The 19,200-nt window shown below is 36.3% G+C and overlaps 1 protein-coding gene across 2 annotated transcripts in view; it reads right to left on the bottom strand.

Annotated features, from left to right (window-relative positions):
- The window catches only part of snx30 (sorting nexin family member 30), a 129,273-nt gene that overhangs the window by 10,502 nt on the left and 99,571 nt on the right, over positions 1-19,200 (bottom strand). For both annotated transcript variants that reach the window (XM_073048613.1, XM_073048612.1), the window contains exons 6-7: positions 18,205-18,404; positions 16,568-16,654 (exon numbers count right to left, since the gene is read on the bottom strand). In XM_073048613.1, the coding sequence (XP_072904714.1) occupies positions 16,568-16,654; positions 18,205-18,404 (287 nt within the window). The remainder of the gene's footprint in view (positions 1-16,567; positions 16,655-18,204; positions 18,405-19,200) is intronic.

Genomic DNA, 19,200 nt, shown 5'->3' with positions numbered 1-19,200 from the left:
TGGACCCTTGAGGCACTCACATGCAATTTTTGTTGAGTCAGATACGTAGCTACCAAATTGATATAAAATATCCCTGTAAATACAATTTAAATCACTTAAGGACTATACCAGAAAGTCCCACCCAGTTTTCCACTCTGTCCAGTAATCACCAGCTGTATCAAAAAAACAGCATTAAGATCCAGTAAAACCAAAACTAAAAGTTCATCATGATTTAAGCAGGTGTCATTTAAAACATTGGCCAGAAAAGTCTCAGTGCTATGGCATTGTCCAAATCCAGACTGGAAAACATCCATACAATTGCTTAGTGCCAAAAAGTTATTATGTTGCTGATAAACCATCTTTTCAGTGATTTTACTTAAACACAAGTTTGACATAAGACTGTAGTCATTAGTTACTCGGGCATCTAGATTATTTTTTAGAAAATGAGGTTTAAATAACTGCAGTTTCCAGGGCTTTTGGGAAGCAGACAGATAGAAGAGAGAAGTGTTGAATATTTGCAGTAACTGTTCTTGACCCTGGTGGTGACAGTCCAAAGTTTGAAGTGTCACTGTCCTTCCGACACCAACATAACGTGCCCACCACTTACTAACCTTATCGCAACATCTTTAGAATGTGGGAGGAAATCCACGTACAAATTCCTTACAAATAGCAATGGTAATTGAATCCTGGTGCTGAATTAGCATTACACTGACTTCTACTCTATCATGCCAATCATTTCACAACAGAAGGCAAACAGGGCATGATGAAAAAACATAATAGAACATACTCCAAAGCATGGATCAGGCTTTTGAAAGTCAAAAGATTAAAAATTTACACCTGAACAAACCCAATAGTTAGTTTGTTGGTCATTCATTCCTCCAGTTACAGGTTAGAATGAATATTTCATAGACTGCCGCTGCTAACACCCAGAAGACATGAGAGTGCAGATGGTGGAAGCTACAGTCAAACAGTGAGCTTCTAGAGGAACCCAGCAGGTCAGGCAGCATCTCTGCAGGTAAATGGACAGAGCATTTCCCTCCAGAAATGCTGAATTACTCCAGTAGCTCATCTACCATTCCCTCCACTCACAAACTCTATAATATTATTTTATTATTTTGATTGAATAAAAATATTGTATAAATTTCCAGTTGAAAACGTTGTACTTGCACTGAATGAATCAGTAATACAGCTCGGATATAGTGCAAGGTGACTTATGAGGCTGCTTAACAAAGTAGAAGCCCATAGTATTACAAGAAAGATACTAGCATGGATACAGGATTGGCTGATTGGCAGGAGGTAAAATGGGAATAAAGGTTGGCTGTCGGTGACTAAAGGTGTTCCACAGGGGTTGGTGCTGGGACAGCTTTATAACATTATATGTCAATAATTTGAATGATGGAATTCAGTTTTGCGGCCAAGACGATACAAAGTGATGGGGCAGGTAATGTTGAAGAGACAGGGAGGAGGCAAAAGGACTTGAACAGATTAGGAGAAGGGGCAAGGTATTGTCAGACAATACAGTGCTGGGAAGTGTATAGTCATGCACTTTGGTAGAAGGAATAAAAGTATATACCATCTTCTAAATAGGAAGAAAATTTTAAAATCTAAGGTGCAAAGGGACTTGGGAGTCCTCATGCAGTATTCTGTAAAGTTTAACTTGCAGTTTGAGTTGGCAGTGAAGGCATTGAGGGGGTTAGAATAGAAAAGCAAGGACATTACGCTGACACTTTAAAAGGCACTGGTGAGGCATCACTTGAAGTTTTCAGAGCAGATTTGGGCCCCTTATCCAAAAGATATACTAACATTGGAGAGGATTCACAGGAAGCTCACGAGAATGATACCAAGAATGAAGCAGTTATTGTAGGAGTGTTTGATGGTCCTGGGCCTGTACTCACTAGAAGTTAGAAAAATAAGGGATGGATCTCATTGAAATCTATTGAATCTTGAAAGCCCCAGTGGATGTGGGGAGGATTTCTCCTATTGTGGGGCAGTCTATGACCAGAGAGCAATCTCAAAATCAAGGGACATCCACTTAGAACAGATGTGGAGGAACTTCTTTAGCCAGTGGTTGGTGAATCTGTGGAATTCATTGCCATAGACATATGTGAAGGCCAGGTCATTGGTGTATTAAGGCAGATGTTAATAGTTTCTTGACTAGTCAATGCATTGGAGGCAACAGGGATAAGGCAGCAGAATGGGGTCGAGGGAAAATGGATCAGCCATGATGAAATGGTGGAGCATCCTTGATGGGTCAAATGGCAGAAATCTGCTCCTATAGTTTATGGTCAGCATCCAGAATTAGTTCATTCAAAACTGGATTTATCCTGGAAAGACCAAGTATACCAGCTTAAAAACTGTCTTTATGTCAAATGTTATCTGTGATTTCTAACAAAAATCCTTTTCCATCATGGATTGCCTGATATGCTGACTTACTACTGAATGAAACACCTTTTAATCTCATTTCAAAACCACAGCCAGACATACAAAAGAAACTGCTAAGCAACACTAGGCACATGAGGGAGCCCAATGCAGAACACATGAAGAGGTTATGGTTGAAGGATTGTTTTCCTAATGGTGACAAAATCCACTGCATTACACAAGTTTTAGAACATCCAACTCTATACTTACTACAAGCATTTCAACTAGAGCTCTTCCCCTAACCCGTTCCCCATCATTTCACCATCATCACTTTTTGTTGAAGCCTTCCTGCAATTTAGAACCCAGCGTCAGTTTATATGACCAGAGACTTTTGGCTTCATTTCAAATTTTCACTGCTGCTTCCTTTAAGCATTTCCTCAGTCAACACCAGTATCAAAAAAGAAAATACAAGATACAGTCTGTACACATTAGTTAAAGAGACCCAAAAACTGCAGCACAACAAATTCCTTAATGATATGGCATATTGCACTGGAAAGTTTAGCTCATTCAATACCACAATTAATTCTACCTTGTCAGCTAGCAAACAAGCCCGCCTTTTTGGAAAGTAGGATTACATGACTTAAAACATGTTTTCCACAGTTTGTTGCATGTTGCCAATTTAGTTTGCTCCATTTTGCCTATGTCATTCTGGTTCACAAACACGACATTTCAGGTTAAGTTTCTGCCTCTTCCCATTCCAGACCCTGCTTAAAGATTACTTCAAAAGGGTTTATGAATTGTCCTACCATTTCTATGCTACAGTACCAAATTCTGCTTGACAAAGTTCTAGTAAAGCCCTCATTAAAACATGTAATAAATACAAGCAAATGGAAGACAGATACAAAGTTTGAGCATTTAGCACCCAATATAGACATTTACATATTCAACAGCATACATTTCCCAGATTACCAAAAAAAAATCAAGCATGCACCGACATTAACATTCAAACACCACTGAACTCACATGTTACAATACCAACACCTAGATGAATCCCATCAATTACCATTTTCCCTGTAATCTATTGTTACGAACCCCGTAACTGGGTCACTTACCAGCAAAGATAGAGAGGTCCGTTGCAGTCTGATGGTACTATTTTTAACAGTATTTATTAGTAAAACTACACAAAAATAATATCAATGCAAACATACGGATAATATACGTCGTCAATACTAAATCTAAAAGTGCGGGTATAATAATAATCAATAAGAAATAAGCTCTATCGTTGTCTAGGGGATAATGTATTGTCCGATGGAAATATAAAAGTCAGTCAAGTTCATGCAGGCTGCAGCCTTTTGTTGGAGAGAGAGATTTTTGGGAGAAAAACTTGCCGGCTTTTCCTTTTATGATTTCGATCCGTCGGGAGTCCCATTGGTGTGGCCGTTCACTTGTGGCCTCTCCTTTAGCTAAAGCCGTTCTTCCGTGGTGAGGCCGCCAATCCCAGGCAAGGGAAGGACGCACACAAGCCCCCCACCGGCTGTCGCTATTAAACGCTATCATGGGATTTCTAGCGTTTCTCCTGGTGCGTCTAAAGGGGTTGTTCCCCAGACCCTCTTTTATCCTTACGCACGGGGTCTCAGATGTCAATCAGGTTGGAATGATGCAATCCCTCAACCAGCCCACTCTGGTCGTCCCGAGGGCTTCAATGAATAGTACAGTACTCAATACACAATTCCGTCTCCAAGAGACAATGGCCGTTATCAGTGGCTTTGTTTCGCTGAGGCCAAGACACATTCCAAAACCTTGTGGATTCTCTCTCATTTCCTGGGTCCCAGACCCGAATTAATAGCGATCTTGCGATTCTCAAAAAGGAGGGGGCGACTCTGTACCCTTCGGCCCCTCAGAGTTGCTGCACATTCGTAACACTATTCTCTCTTGTGAATCAAATCCTTTCATGATTCTAAACTACCTCTTCTCACTCCTTCCACCTCACCGACAATGTGCAATTTACAGTGGCCAATTAAACTACCAACCAGCACATTTTGTAATATGGAGTAAGTCACAACTGTGGCATAGATAAAAATGAATCCAATGCCATCACTGTAAAAACATGCAAACACGACTATCCCACCTTGAGTATTTTAGCCAAGGAATTCCAAGCCCAAATAAAACTGCTGATAAAATTTCAACAGATGGAATTACGAAAAGGGCTTTATGTATGGACATTTGAATGATTCTTCCAGACTGGCAATTTAAAAAAACTTAATTCAGTGATTCTTTTTTAAAAACGGACTAAATTACTGGTTTAACAGGATTAGCTGAGCTTACAAATAATCAAAAATTCCTTTCTTCCTAATCAAGGTTTATTCAAACATTGCGTATTTGTTTTGTATTTGCTTAGTTTGGAAAGAAGGTAGGTGATACCAGCTCCAGACCCAGTACCAGTCATTTATTATCGCTTTCCATTTGAATTGATTTAGAAATACACTTTTCAAAACAGGGAAATTTCTCGAAAACTTTTTAATTTACACCTTTGTTTAGATTATGACTTTAAAGAATATTCAACTATGCTGATTGACTAGTAATACCAACTGAAGACATGTGCTTCAGTTTGGAAAGAAATTAAGTAATTCTATGCTACACAAGAGAACTTGCCAATATATTGCTTTGTAAACTTTCCTTAATTTAGACACCCACTTCCCAGATCCAAACTCTTGCTGCCATTTATTCCAAGATGCATCAATCTTTAAAGAGCATGACCAAATTTATCCCAAACACAATACATATCCAGTAGCAAGTAGCAAGAGTCTTCTGACTCGTGTTAAAACTAGATTAGGAACATTAAAACATTAATTTTGAACTACAAACCCCATTTCCAGATTCACATGAACCTTTATTTAACTGACAAAAGTACAAAGAAAAGATTTCAATAGTTTTACTGACCAACTTAACTGTATTTTGTAAATATACCTGCTACCAATAAGCCTGCTTAATGTGGAGTCTTCCAAACTGGTGTTACTTGAATATTCTGCTGCCAGTCCAGATCTATCTCCTATTGAAAATGTATGGCGCATCATGAAGAGGAGAATCAGACAACGGAGACCACAGACTGTTGAGCAGCTGAAGTCTTATATCAAGCAAGAATGGACAAAATTTCCAATTGCAAATCTACTACAATTAGTATCCTCAGTTCCAAAACGATTAAAAAGTGTTATTAAAAGGAAAGGTGATGTAACACAATGGTAAACATGCCTCTGTCCCAACTTTTGTTGAGTGCGTTGCAGCCATCAAATTCTAAATTTGTGTATATTTACAAAATACAATTAAGTTGGTCAGTAAAACTATTGAAAATATTTTCTTTGCACTTTCGTCAGTTAAATAAAGGCTCACGTGAATTAACGTATCACAGATTTTTGTTTTTATTGCATTTTGGAAAATATCCCAACTTTTCTGGAAATGGGGTTTGTAGACACCTATAGCTATTTTCCTACAAGGCTAAAAAAAAAGAAATTTCTTGATTGATTTACCTCCAAACACAAGTATTTTCATCAGAAAGCATATCCCTGCCTTATTTAATAGAAAATCTGGATGACTGACCAAAATAATCATTCCTTGGAGATCAATATAGACAATAGCTCAGGTCTTCAAATTCATTTCATTTTCATTTTTGAAATCTTTTTATTGGTACATAACCTTCTACAGCTATAAAATGATACAAAACTTCAACAGATTAATATGTATACAATCAATAAAGCTGAAGAAAAAAAGCTGATCGTAATATATAAAAATGGGAATATATATATATTACGATCAGCTTTTTTTCTTCAGCTTTATTGATATATATATATATATATATATATATATATATATATATATATATATATATATATATATATATATATTTATATATATATATATATTTATATATATATATATATATATATATATATATATATATATATAGGAAAAAGGAAAAAAAAACATCTAACTAGGGGAAAAACCCCACTAACTACAAAAGAAGGGGAAAAAAACATCAGGAATCAATCATTAGGATGGTCAAATGTATTAGGAGCAATACATTTGACCATCATCTAAATATATTTTAAAAAGTCATCAACTACCAATTCGTATTTATAAAAAAAAATAAAATTGGAAGGAAACCATACAGAATAATTCAAATTAAATGATATTTGGGAAAAGAACCCATCTTCTCTCAAAATCGAATTGAGGATCGAAAGTTCTACTTCTAATTTTTTCCAAACTGAGACATAACGTTACTTGAGAGAACCATTCAATTAATGTAGGGGAAGAGATATCTTTCCATTTTAATAAAATAGCCCTTCTTGCCAGTAGTGTAACAAATGCAATTACATGTTGATCTGAAGATGAAATACCCTGAATATGATGCGGAACTATTCCAAATAGAGCAGTCAATCTATTAGGTTGTAAATTAATATTCAGAGCTTTAGAAATTGTAGAAAATAAAGATTTCCAAAACAATTTTAATGAAGAACTTGACCAGAACATATGTGACAAAGTAGCTACTTCAGTTTTACATCTATCACAGTAGTTGTCTGTACTAGGAAATATTTTAGATATTCTCTCCTTTGTTAAATAATAATGGTGAACAATTATAAATTGGATTAAACAGTGGTTGGCACATATAGAAGAAGAACTTACGTTTTCAAAACTCAAAGCCGATCTTCATTAACAAAGGACATATTAAGTTCTCTCTCCTAATCTTGTTTAATCTTTAGTGGTAGGTTCTCTTTTTGTGACAAAAATACATCATAAATTCTGCTAATGGAACCTCTCACTAAAGGATTTAACTTCAAAATGGTATCCAACAAATCAGATTCTTGTAAATATGGAAACTTAAATATTGTTGTAAAAAATGTCCAACCTGAAAATATTGCAAAAAATGTGTATGAACAAGAGAAATTTATTAATTAACTCTTCAAAAGACATCAATCGACCATCACAAAATAAATCTGTAGAAGAACGGATCCCTTTATTTCTCCATAGGAGAAAAATGGGGTCAGTTATTGAAGGTTTAAATGAAAAGTTTTGATATTAAAAAACTAGACAACTTAAATTGTTTAAAATTTAAAAAATTACGAAACTGAACCCAAATCCGTAAGGATTGTTTAATAACCAGGTAAAGATTTAAATTTGGAATTTTAGAGAGTTGGAAAGGTAATGAAGCTCCTAATATTGAAGTTAAATGAAATTATTTAACAGCTTTTAATTCCAAATCAACCCATAATGGTTTTTGGTTCTTATCGAGCCAGTATAACCAAAAACATAATTGTTTGATATTTACAGCCCAATAATAGTCTTAAATTAGGAAGTGCAAGTCCATCTTTTTTAGATTTTTGTAAATGATACTTGTTAATTCTTGGTCTCTTATTGTTCCAAATAAAGGAAGAAATAAGAGAGTCAATTTGATCAAAAAAAAATTTTAGTTAAAAAGATAGGTATATTTTGGAAAATATATAAAAATCTAGGTAAAATCATCATTTTCACAGCATGGATACAACCTATTAAAGAAAGAATAAGTGGATTCCATCTAGAAAATAGTTGTTCCATAGAGTCCATTAAAGGAACTATGTTAGCTTTATAAAGATCTGCATATTTTTAGTAATTATAACACATAAATATCTAAAAGTATTAACAGTTTTAAAAGGAATATCATTATATATACTAACAGGGACATTTAATGGAAACAATTCACTTTTATTCAAGTTAAGTTTATCTCCTGAAAATTTACCAAAATGTTTAAGTGTTTCCAAAAGATTAGGAATTGATTCCTCAAGATTCGAAATAAAAACCAAAAGATCATCTACATAAAGAGAAATCTCATGATATCTCTTAGAGATACCATGAATATTTTTAGCTTCACGTAATGTTATAGCTAAAGGTTCCAATACAAGATTAAATAATAAAGGGCTTAATGGAATCCCTATCTAGTACAAAAAGAAAGTGAGAAAAAAGACGTGCAGTTATTAGTAATGACCGTGGCAATAGGATTCTTATAAATCATTTGAATCCACCTATTGAAATTACCAAAACCAAATTTTTCTAATACTTTAAACAAATATGGCCACTCAACTCTATCAAAAGCCTTTTCTGCATCAATAGAGCCAACACATTGAGGTTGCTTAGATAATGATGAATATATAATGTTCATCAATCTCCGAACATTAGAGAAAGAGTAACGGCCTTTAATAAAGCCCGTTTGATCCACATAGATGATTTTAGTTAAAATATTTTCCAAGTGATTAGCCATTATTTTAGAGAGAATTTTTGCATCCACATTTAATAGCAAAATAGGTCTATATGTTGACCATTCAACAGGATCTTTATCTTTAAGAATTAAGGAAATAGATGCTTCATAATATTGCTTCATTACCCTTCTCAAAGGATTCATGAAATATTTCCAAAAGTTACAGAGAAAGTAATCTTTCAAATTTTTTATAAAATCCCATTGAATACCATCAAGTCCAGGAGCTTCACCTGATTGCATTGATAAAATAGCTTTCTGAATTTCATGCTCGGTAATTAGAGCATCAAGCATCTGTTGATCTTCAACAGAAATTTGTGGAAATTTAATCTTATGTAAAAAAAAAGCCTTCATTTTGAAGGAATCTGCAGGAAATTGAGATCTATAAAGATCAGAGTAAAAATCTTGAAAATTATTAATGTCCTCATGGTTACTTGCTATATCTCCATTATTTTTAGGAATCTTTAAAATTTGTCTTTTAGCTCTAGCTGCTCTTAACTGGGAAGCTAAGAGCTTACCATTTTTATCCCCAAAAATATAAAATTGACTTTTCAATTTAAGCAAATATCCTTCAATAGGATATGTTAGTAATAAATTATACTGCGATTGTAATTCTACTCTTCTTTTAAATGAAACAACATTTGGAGAGATTGCACTGATGTTATCTAATTCTTTAATTTGTTTAGAAATTTTATCTAATTCCATTCTTGTTTCTTCAGTTTAGCTATATACGAAATAATTTGACCACGTAAATAAGCTTTTAATGTATCCCAAATTACTAACTTCGAAACATTTCCTATATTAAAGAGAAAAATCTCTTATCTGAGCTTCAATAAACTCAACAAATTCTGAACTTTGTAATAAATGTTCTGGAACATTCCAAAATGGTCTGGTAGAAACAACATCTTTAAGTTCAAATATTAAGTTTAAAGGAGCATGATCAGAGATAGCAATCGCATAATACTCACATTTCTGAACATTAAATAAAAGTTGAGGGACGACTATAAAATAGTCTATTCTCGAACATTTATTATGAACATGCGAGAAAAAAAGAGTATTCTCTATCACTAGGGTGCATATGCCTCCAGACCTCAATTAAACCATAATCAATTAAGAAAGAATAAAGAAGTGATGCAGAACAATTAGGGAGTTGATATTTGGATGATTACTTATCTATTAAAGGATTTAAACAAGTATTAAAATCACCACCCATTAATAAAATATATTCATTAAATCAAGTAATAGAGCAAAGACAGCTTTAAAAACAGAGGGATCATCAACATTTGGTCCATAAATATTAACCAAAACCATTTTCCTATTACAAATTATTCCTTTAACAATCAAAAATCTACCATTAATATCGGCTATAATATCCTCCTGATTAAAAGGAATATTGGAATCAATAAAAATAGAGACACCTCTAGTTTTACTCTGGGAGTTTGCATGAAACTGAGGACCCTTCAAAAAATTTTTAAAAATCGATTTTTAATCACATAACCTGATATGCATCTCTTGAGCAAAGATTATATCAGGCTGGAATCGGTTAATAACTTTAAATGCTTTCTTACGCTAAATAGGATGATTCCAACCACGAACATTCCAAGTTAAAATATTTAACTGTTTAGATATCATCTTGGAACTTTGTATCTAAGAAGTGTAGTTAGACACATGTCAGGATAAGGTAGTCAAAAATGGCAGAGATGAACAACAATAAAATTCATTCACGTATGCTCCGGGATTCCATAATGGGGTTTTAAAAAAAAACAAAAAAAACACCCAAACTACAAAGCCCAGAAACGAGTCGATATCATTCGACGCAAGCCCCAAGAAAAGCATAGATGCAAATACAAACTCCGCCTACCTAAGTAAAAAAGTGAAAAAAAGTAATCTGTCTCCCTCTACCGAACATAAAACTCATTACAGTCGACATATATCTCAATATAATTAACTTGGAAGTTAAGTGTTTTTCTTGTAAAACAAAACGACCTTCAATTTGAAAGTAACCTTCATAATAATAGAAAAGGGAAGAAAAACACATCCAAAACAATTCTTGAAATATTTGCACAAAAGAAAATCAATCGCCATCTTTAAATTGTCCAATCTATCTTTAAAACATAAGGAAATCCAAATAATTATTTAAAAGATCTTTACAAAAGCATATGAAACAAAAAAACCCAATTCATTCATTTAAATACTGCAGAGGAAAAATTCTAAATGGTTCAAACTTATCTACAGTCTATTAACAGTTCTCCCGCTATGTCTTCTGAGGTTAAAGCCATCCAAACCGGTCTTTTTCAGAGATAAAAATGCATTTTAAGGTAAAGACTTTCTGTAACCATCAAATCTTCCAATCTCATCACTCTTTACACCGCAAGACAATCAAGCCATTATAAATCATTAAAGCTGCAGTCTTCAGATTCATCATCAGATCCATCAGGTAAAGAGTTAATAAAACGCAATGCTTCGTCATCAAAAATATGAGTGCCAGACTTTTTGACAAAAAGCCTCAATTTAGCTGGATACTGGAGCAGTGGAAAAAGCTTTTTTTGATATGCTAATTTCATAATCGATGTGAATCCACCATGCTTAACAATTTTGCATGGAAAATCTTCAAAAAAGCCAATCTCTGAACCTTGATACTGAAATAGCCTTTTTTTTCCTCTCGCAAGCCTAATAATATGGTCTTAATAATATGGAGAAAAAACACAACAATGTGTCTGTTTTTACCTTGATCCAAGAATTTTAAAGTGCCAATTCTATGAGCCATTTTGGTATCTGAAGGCTGTAAACAAACCTCCGGAAATAAAGACTGAAACATTTTTGCGAAATAATCCAGTGTGTCGGCTGATTCTGATTTCTCTTTTAATCCAACAATTTGGATATTAGTCCAACTTGATTGAGCTTCAAAATCGACGATCCGTTGTTGGGCTTTTTCCAACGAGAAGAAAGGTCAGCAGCATTTCGACTAACTTCTTTTAGATCAAGGCTCAGACAGTTAACTTCTCCTTCAAATTTCTCTTTTAACTGAGTTATTTCCATACCGATACTACTGATTTGAGACTCCAGTCTCTTCACCCAGGGGAATTCCTCTGAGAATTCACCAGCTTTTTTGGGCTTCCCATTGCCCGGGTCCAGAGTTCTTCTGGTGCTTCTGAGAGTAGCCATAACTATAACTGTTACTCTACAGATCCGACTGAGTAAAGTTGAAATTTCAAAGTTTACGTCGGAAAAGGGCAAGATTAAAGGCGGACATAAAGAGACTATGTCTTATACATCCATACGCAGAGGACGGAGTCCTTCAAATTCAAACCCTTCATTCAAGTTGACAGTACCCAAGAAAACAATCTGCTTGAATGAAAGTGGATCAGCATTATTTGTTACATATACATCGAAGCGAAGCACAGTGAAATGCATCATTTGAGTCAATGTACTGGGGAATGCCCATAACGTCACCATGCTTTGGTGCCAACACCAACATGCTAACTTACTAACCCAAACATTGTATCCTTACAATGTTGAAAGAAACTGGAGCACTCAGAAGAAACCCAACAATCATGAGAACATACAAACTCCTTACAGACACCTACAAAATTGAACCTGGGTCGCTGGCACTGTAATAGCATTACACTAACTGGACAACTAGTCAGTTAGAATTTTATCTCTGGGAAATACATGTTTACCAAATGGCATTCACAATTTTCCAATTCAGCCCTGGCATAATCAAATAAAGGAACTCTTCAGCTTGAACAGATAAGGCTGTCATATGTCAAAACACTTAACAAGAAGGTCAAAACTAGTGCAATACTGAGACTGTTACATTGTCACAAAGATCTCAGACCCCCAAGATCAATGTAATGCACATTTACCTTAAAATCATCTTCTGAGGGAATTCACTATTGGCAACATGGTTATGCTTCCCACCCTACTATATCTATACTTCAAATGTAGTTTGCTATCAATAAAGTACTTGACACCCTAAAGGATGTATTAAAAAAGGCCCAAGTGTACACATTAATCTTTAATAGAAAAGTAAAGTGAATTAGGACACAATATGGAAATAAATGGCACTGGCAATCATCAGTTATGTTTTGTGGACAGCAGGAAATTCCAAAATTTCTTTTAAATATACCACTTTAGAATGACTTTCACTGCAGTCAGCAGCACGTAACTTCCCACTAAGAAGTGGACTTTTAAATCAACTCCAATGGTCGTCAGATCTCACAAACTGAAATACCCAACAGACCAGTCAGGTACGGCAACCTTAAGGTTGCTGAAAGCAAAGCAGAAGAGGACGACTCCAAGCCAGGCTGAAATAGAGGGAAGACACCCTCTCCACCCAGTATCTTGCTGGCAAATGTACTGTCGATAGAGAACAAAATTGAGGACCCGAGGTCAAGATTGCTGTATCAGAAGCAACTGAGAAACTGCTCAATTGCATGCTTTATTGGAATGCAATTTTCTTTAGTTTCACCAGACACAGCGAACAAACCAGACGTATTCTCGGTCTACAGAATGGACCGAACCACGGATTCAGAAAAGGCAAAAGGAGAAGGTGTGTGTGTTATGATAAACTCGCTGGCGCTCCAATGTGGCGGTTTTGTCAAACTCGTGTTCCCCCAACCTTGAACATCTGTCAAAAGCCGTCTGTTTTGTTTACCTAGGAAGTTCTCAGTAATCCTGACCACAATGTACATACCATCAACAGCTGACTATAATCATGCACTCATGACAATCCATGATGCAGTCTCCAAACAAGAAACAATCCATCCTAATGCATTTCAAATCATAGAGACTTAAACCAGGCTTGTTTGAAGGCTTAAGACAGAGCTACAATGGTTTCTGGAAAGCATCTCAACAACAAAGTGGAAATTCCTTACCAAACTTGAATCAACTAGGGATGCTCAACAGTTGTAGCAGGGTTTGACTGCTATCATCTTTTAAAGTTAACTCAAGCAACATAGGAGACAGCAAGGCTTCACTTCCAGATACACTCAATGCTCACTTTGACCAGAGTACAGACGACCATCATGAACTCCCACATCTCCTGATGATTCTATGACTTCAATCTCTGAAGCAGAAGTGCAGGCTGCCTTCAGGAGGGTGTACCCTTGGAAAGCACCTGGGCCAGAGGGATTACCTGGCCACATACAACAAAATCTATGCTGCTCAACTGGTTTGTCTGTTCACAGATCCTTAACCTCGCACTCTGGCAGTGAGTGACACCCACCTACTTCAAGCAGGCTTCAATTATACCAGTGCCCAAGACTGAGGTGACCTGCCTCAATGACTATAGTCCAGTTGCACTTACATCCACAGTGAAGTGTTTTGAGAGGATGGTGATGAATCATATCAGCTCCTGCCCAAGAGGCAACTTGGATCCATTCCAATTTGCCTACAAGAAAAACAGATCTACAGTAGATGCCATCTCATTGCCAAGTATTCTAGGGTTGGGTGAAGAGCCAAAGACACATACATCAGGATGCTCTTTATTGACTACAGCTCAGCATTCAAAACCATCATCCCCTCAAAACTGATTAATAAACTCCTAGAACTTGGCCTCATACCTGCTTGTGCAACTGGATCTTGGATTTCCTTACTTGTAGACCCTAGTCAGTTCAGATTGGCAACATCTCTTCCATGGTCTCCATCAGCAAAGATGCACCACAAGACTGTGTGCTTAGCTCTCTGCTCTACTCATTTTACAATATGATTGTGTGGCTAAGCACAGCTTCAATGCCACATTCAAGTCTGCTGATGACACCACTGTCGTCCTAATCAAAGGTTGTGATAAGTCAGCATATAGAGGGAGATTGAAAATCTGGCTGAGTGATGCCATAACATCCACCTCTCATCCAATGTCAATAAAACCGAGGAGCCGATCATAGACTTCAGGAGATGGAAACCAGAGGTCCATGAATTAGTCCTCACCAGAGGATCAGAGGTAGTGAGGGTCAGCTGACCCAAAGTGATACTATCTTAGAGGACCTTATTAATAATAGACTTGAATACAATGTTTTCTGTAATTTAACTGACAACTGTGCCAATCTTCAAAATTTTTTGTTACCAGACAGTAACCAGTTAGTACAATTCATTTTCACTTCTAAAACGATCTTGGCACATGCAAATAAAACTGACAAACTTCTATAGATGTGTCTTGGAGAGTACATTGATTGGCTGCATCACAGCCTGGTATAGAAACACCAATGCCCTTGAACAGAAAATCCTATGAAAAGTAGTGGATTTGGGGTTTTGGGTCCAGATCATCACAAGTAAAGCCCTCCCAACCTCCCTACATGAAACTTCATAGGAAAGCAATATCCATCATCAGGGATCCCCACCATCCATGCCACGCTCTCTTCTCACTGCAGCCATCAGAAAGACAGAGCAAGAGCCTCAGGACTTACACCACCAGGTTCAAGAACAGTTAAGATCTCTCAACCATCAGGCTCTTGAACAAAGGGGATAATTTCACTCAACATCACTTGTCCCATCACTGAAATGTTCCCACAACCAATGGACTCACTTTCAATAACTTTATTTCATATTCTTGTTACTTATTGCTATTTATTTACATTTCCATTTGCAGTTTGTTGTCTTCTGCACTCTGGTTGAACACCCTAATTGTGCAGTCTTTCATTGATTCTGTTATAGTTACGATTCTACAGATTTGTTGAGTAAGCCCACAAAAAAATGAATCTCAGGGTTGTATATGGTGACATACATGTACTTTGATAATAAATTTTACTTTGATCCAAGCTCACTTATTAAATGGAAAATTTCAACATCCTCAAAGGTTTAAGACGGAAGAAATAAGCATATTCAAAGCAGAGCATTGCTTGCCAAGAATAATAAAAAGGTGCAGAGCTGAAGACTGTTCAGAGCTGAAGTTTCTTCTAAGACCTTTCTTTAAAATTGAGGAAAATTTTGTCCAGTGACAGCAGTCTTAATCTTCCAATCTTAGCCTTTTCAAAAGAGCCAAATACAAGTCCAGTTTTTTTTAAACTCAAGAATGGCAGAAATGAAGGTACCTGGCTAAACAGCCAGTGTTTTCCTTTCTAGACAGTAAAATATAAAGAAAAATCTGATGCATTAGTTCAAATTTGGCCATCCATTGAAAGGCTGCACTACCAACTGATTCAGAGAACCCACCTGTCAACAGGATATACAAACATTAAAACACAAACATTGCAATGCCCTTAGAACAAATTCAATTTCTAGCATTTACAAAATTGTTAATTTTATACACAGTTGTCAAAGTCAAACATTAGGATAACAGATCAAATTGAATTTTGCTCTGCATTAATTTGATCAAAGTATCTTTGCCTTTTGAGCACTCAGCCAGGGCAGGCAACAGCAATGCCAGGAAGCTCAGGGGAAATACTGTGCTCAAAATGGAGGCTGGTGCCATTGAAACTTTCAAAACAATTCGATACTGGGTAAATACAGTACAGATTAGCTACAATCTTAGTGAATGGCAGAACCATCTCAAAATGGCTGAATGTTCAATTCTTGTCTCATATCATTATCACAAGGACAGCCACTCACTAGCAGCTTTTCTTGCTTTTACTACATGAGAACAATGAACAAAGTCCCAGAAAAGTTGCTGTGCTTAAACACTTTGGGGCCATGAACCTAGGCTCATTTGAAATGGATTCCTCTAATTGGCAGAGAAGGATGCATTGAACAGCTTGAACAAATCCAAACCTAGACTAGAGAAATGAAGAGTCCTCAACCAGCTCCCCATTTGTCTGTCTCACTGTACTGAGATCTGTAGGTTGAAAAGCCTGTACACACGAGGAAGTCTGCAGATGCTGGAAATTCAAGCAACACACACAAAATGCTAGTGGAACACAGCAGGTCAGGCAGCATCTATAGGAAGAAACACTGTTGACGTTTTGGACCGAGACCCTTCGTCCTGACAATTTAACTTAATAGTGAAATAGTACTCACTGCTTGTTTTTCTTCTTTCTTGTAAACAGCAGTTTCCAGTTTAGCTTCATACTCTGCTTGAACTTGATCCCTTTTTCTCAGCACATTCTGGAAAAAAAAACAGACTTGAACAGAATGTTATCTGTAATTTAACTGACAGCTGTGCTAATCTTCAAAAGTTGTGTTACCAGACAGTAACCAGTTAGTACAATTCATTTTCACTTCTAAAACAATCCTGGCACATGCAAATGAAGCACTCACTAGACAAATGTTAATAAATCAGCCGGCATAGATGCTGAATCAGAATCTGCACTTAAGTATTAAATCTCAGGAAGAGCAACACGCAAAACACATCATATAAAGCACTTCAAATTTCCAAATATACCTCGAGTAAACCACAGCAGCCGACAACCACTTAAAATGTGGATTCAAAAGAATAACCATATGAGAAAACATTTCTCAAGTGAAATACGTTACATCATATATACTGCACATTTGTCCCACTGCCCCCCACTGCAAATTCTAAGCATCTTCCATTCCTTTGCTACAAGCACATTAGACTTGTTTATTGCTTAGCCCCAAACTTTCTGTACAGTTTTATGACTTCACTTAAATGAAGGATTTACAGTGAAATAATTTGGTATCCAATTCATTCAGCATCTTAAACAAAGCTGTCTCCTCCCATTCCTTTCAAACTCACTGGCTTATTTTCCTTGCACCCTTTAAGATCACCAGAGCCCAGTTCCCACACCCATTTTAAACCCAGGATTTTCTGGAAAATATTTTGCTAATGAGTATCATCTGGGAAAAAATATACATTGGGTTAATAACATCCAATAATCTAGAAAATCTGATATTCCAGTGTCAATTACCAAGGGTGCTCTATTAATGGAATCTTACTCTTCTCATGATTATAGCCATGCTGCGAAGATTAGATGGGTTCCTGGGATGGTAGATTCGTCAAAAATGAGAGATCAAGTAGGTTAAGCATCTAATCTCTAGAAAAAAAATTAGATAACTTCACAGAATATGCATGATTGTTAAAAAGCTCTACAAGTTAAATGTCAGCAAGGCATTCTCCCAGCAGTGCAGGACAAGCTATATCCACGGAAACAAGTATCAGTCATTTAGAACCCATCAATGCAAAATATTTGAAAATCTTGAAGATTACTAGTGACATTTAAGAGACTACTACACAGGTATATGGAGGAATTTAAGGTGGAGGGTTATACGGGAGGCAGGGTTTAAGGGTCAGCACAACATTGTGGGCCGAAGGGCCTGTACTGTGCTGTATTGTTCTATGTTCTATTGCAAAGGCTTGATTATTTATAGATTTTCAGGATATTAGAGGGGAAATAAGGTTTATGGAGATGGGGCATGAAAACAATTGTCAGTTGTTGAGTTTTCAAGCAGATAACAGTAATTTTAAAAAAGGTCAACATTTAATATGAATGGATACTCTTAAATATTAAAAAGAAATTGAAAAGAATATCAACAGAATCACTCCTGAAGATTTAGGCTTGACCAAGGTTGTAGCAATGGAATTTCCAAATATTACTTCTACCCCGTTTGAGAAATAGTGTATTTCAACCATCAAACAGTAGATGCACAATGCAAAGCTCAAAAATAACCCTAGTGGAGTAAAAAGGATCTCTTACTTTCATTGATTCTACGTAGAGGATATATTCACGAAGTACAGGAAGGAAGTCTTCAGACATGCCTTCTGACAGTTCTTCCAGGGCCACACAGCAGCTGCCAATGCAATTTGATGCCCCACTGAGGGGCTTGTTTAGTTGTTCTTCCACCTCAGACCAGGAAAAATAAATAGGCCCGTATTCTCGAAGCTCCACCAAATATTCTAAGTAATAGAGGTTTGAAATTTTAAAAATTGCTTTATTAATTACAAGCACAATGAAAACACTAGATACTTAAATAGAAGACAAATTACACGCATCTCCCAATAACTACCATGTGACTTACGGTGTAGCAAACCATTTCCTGGACACACCCTCAGACAACGAACTTTCAACTTGAATAGTGACCAAGTTTCTCCAATCAATCTGGCTCAAATTTTCAGTTAACTGTTCCTTTAACTATTTACCTTGACCAAGTAAAGACGAGATTATTCCACATAATATGCTCAGCAGGTTCTTTGCCGCACTCCCCCACCCCCGTCTTACTGAGGTCCCCTCTGATCTCAGTGGGACGGATTTGCTGTATTTCTAAACAGCTGACTGTCTGCAATGACACTTTCATTTAATTGCCCCATTGAACAGTATTAGGAGACCAACCTGGCAGTGTGGAAGGATTGCAGCCAATGCTCCAAACACAAGGCCAAATTGTAGCTCTGCTCAAGAATTGACCAGCTCCAGGCAAAATTGTAACATTTGAGGTTTTTCCCAAAAGCTTGCTTTAATTTTCCATCATCTTTACATGACTAATTTCTCAGCTAATTTTTCTGCATCTGTGGAGTTCTCAAATAAAATCAGTAGCCTTTGAATTCCCCAAACTACTTTGTACGTCTTCCTAACCTACTTAAAGTTGTTTCTCCTAGTCTCCCATGCCAGAACAATGACTAGGGCAGCTTCTGTATCACAAATTCTTTTCTTTCAGTCAAGCTTGAATCACTGTGACGGATTCCACCCAAGTGCTCT

This window comes from Hemitrygon akajei, chromosome 6 (assembly GCF_048418815.1).
Source record: "Hemitrygon akajei chromosome 6, sHemAka1.3, whole genome shotgun sequence".
Lineage (NCBI taxonomy): Eukaryota > Metazoa > Chordata > Chondrichthyes > Myliobatiformes > Dasyatidae > Hemitrygon > Hemitrygon akajei.
This window is presented reverse-complemented; position numbering and strand designations above follow the sequence as displayed.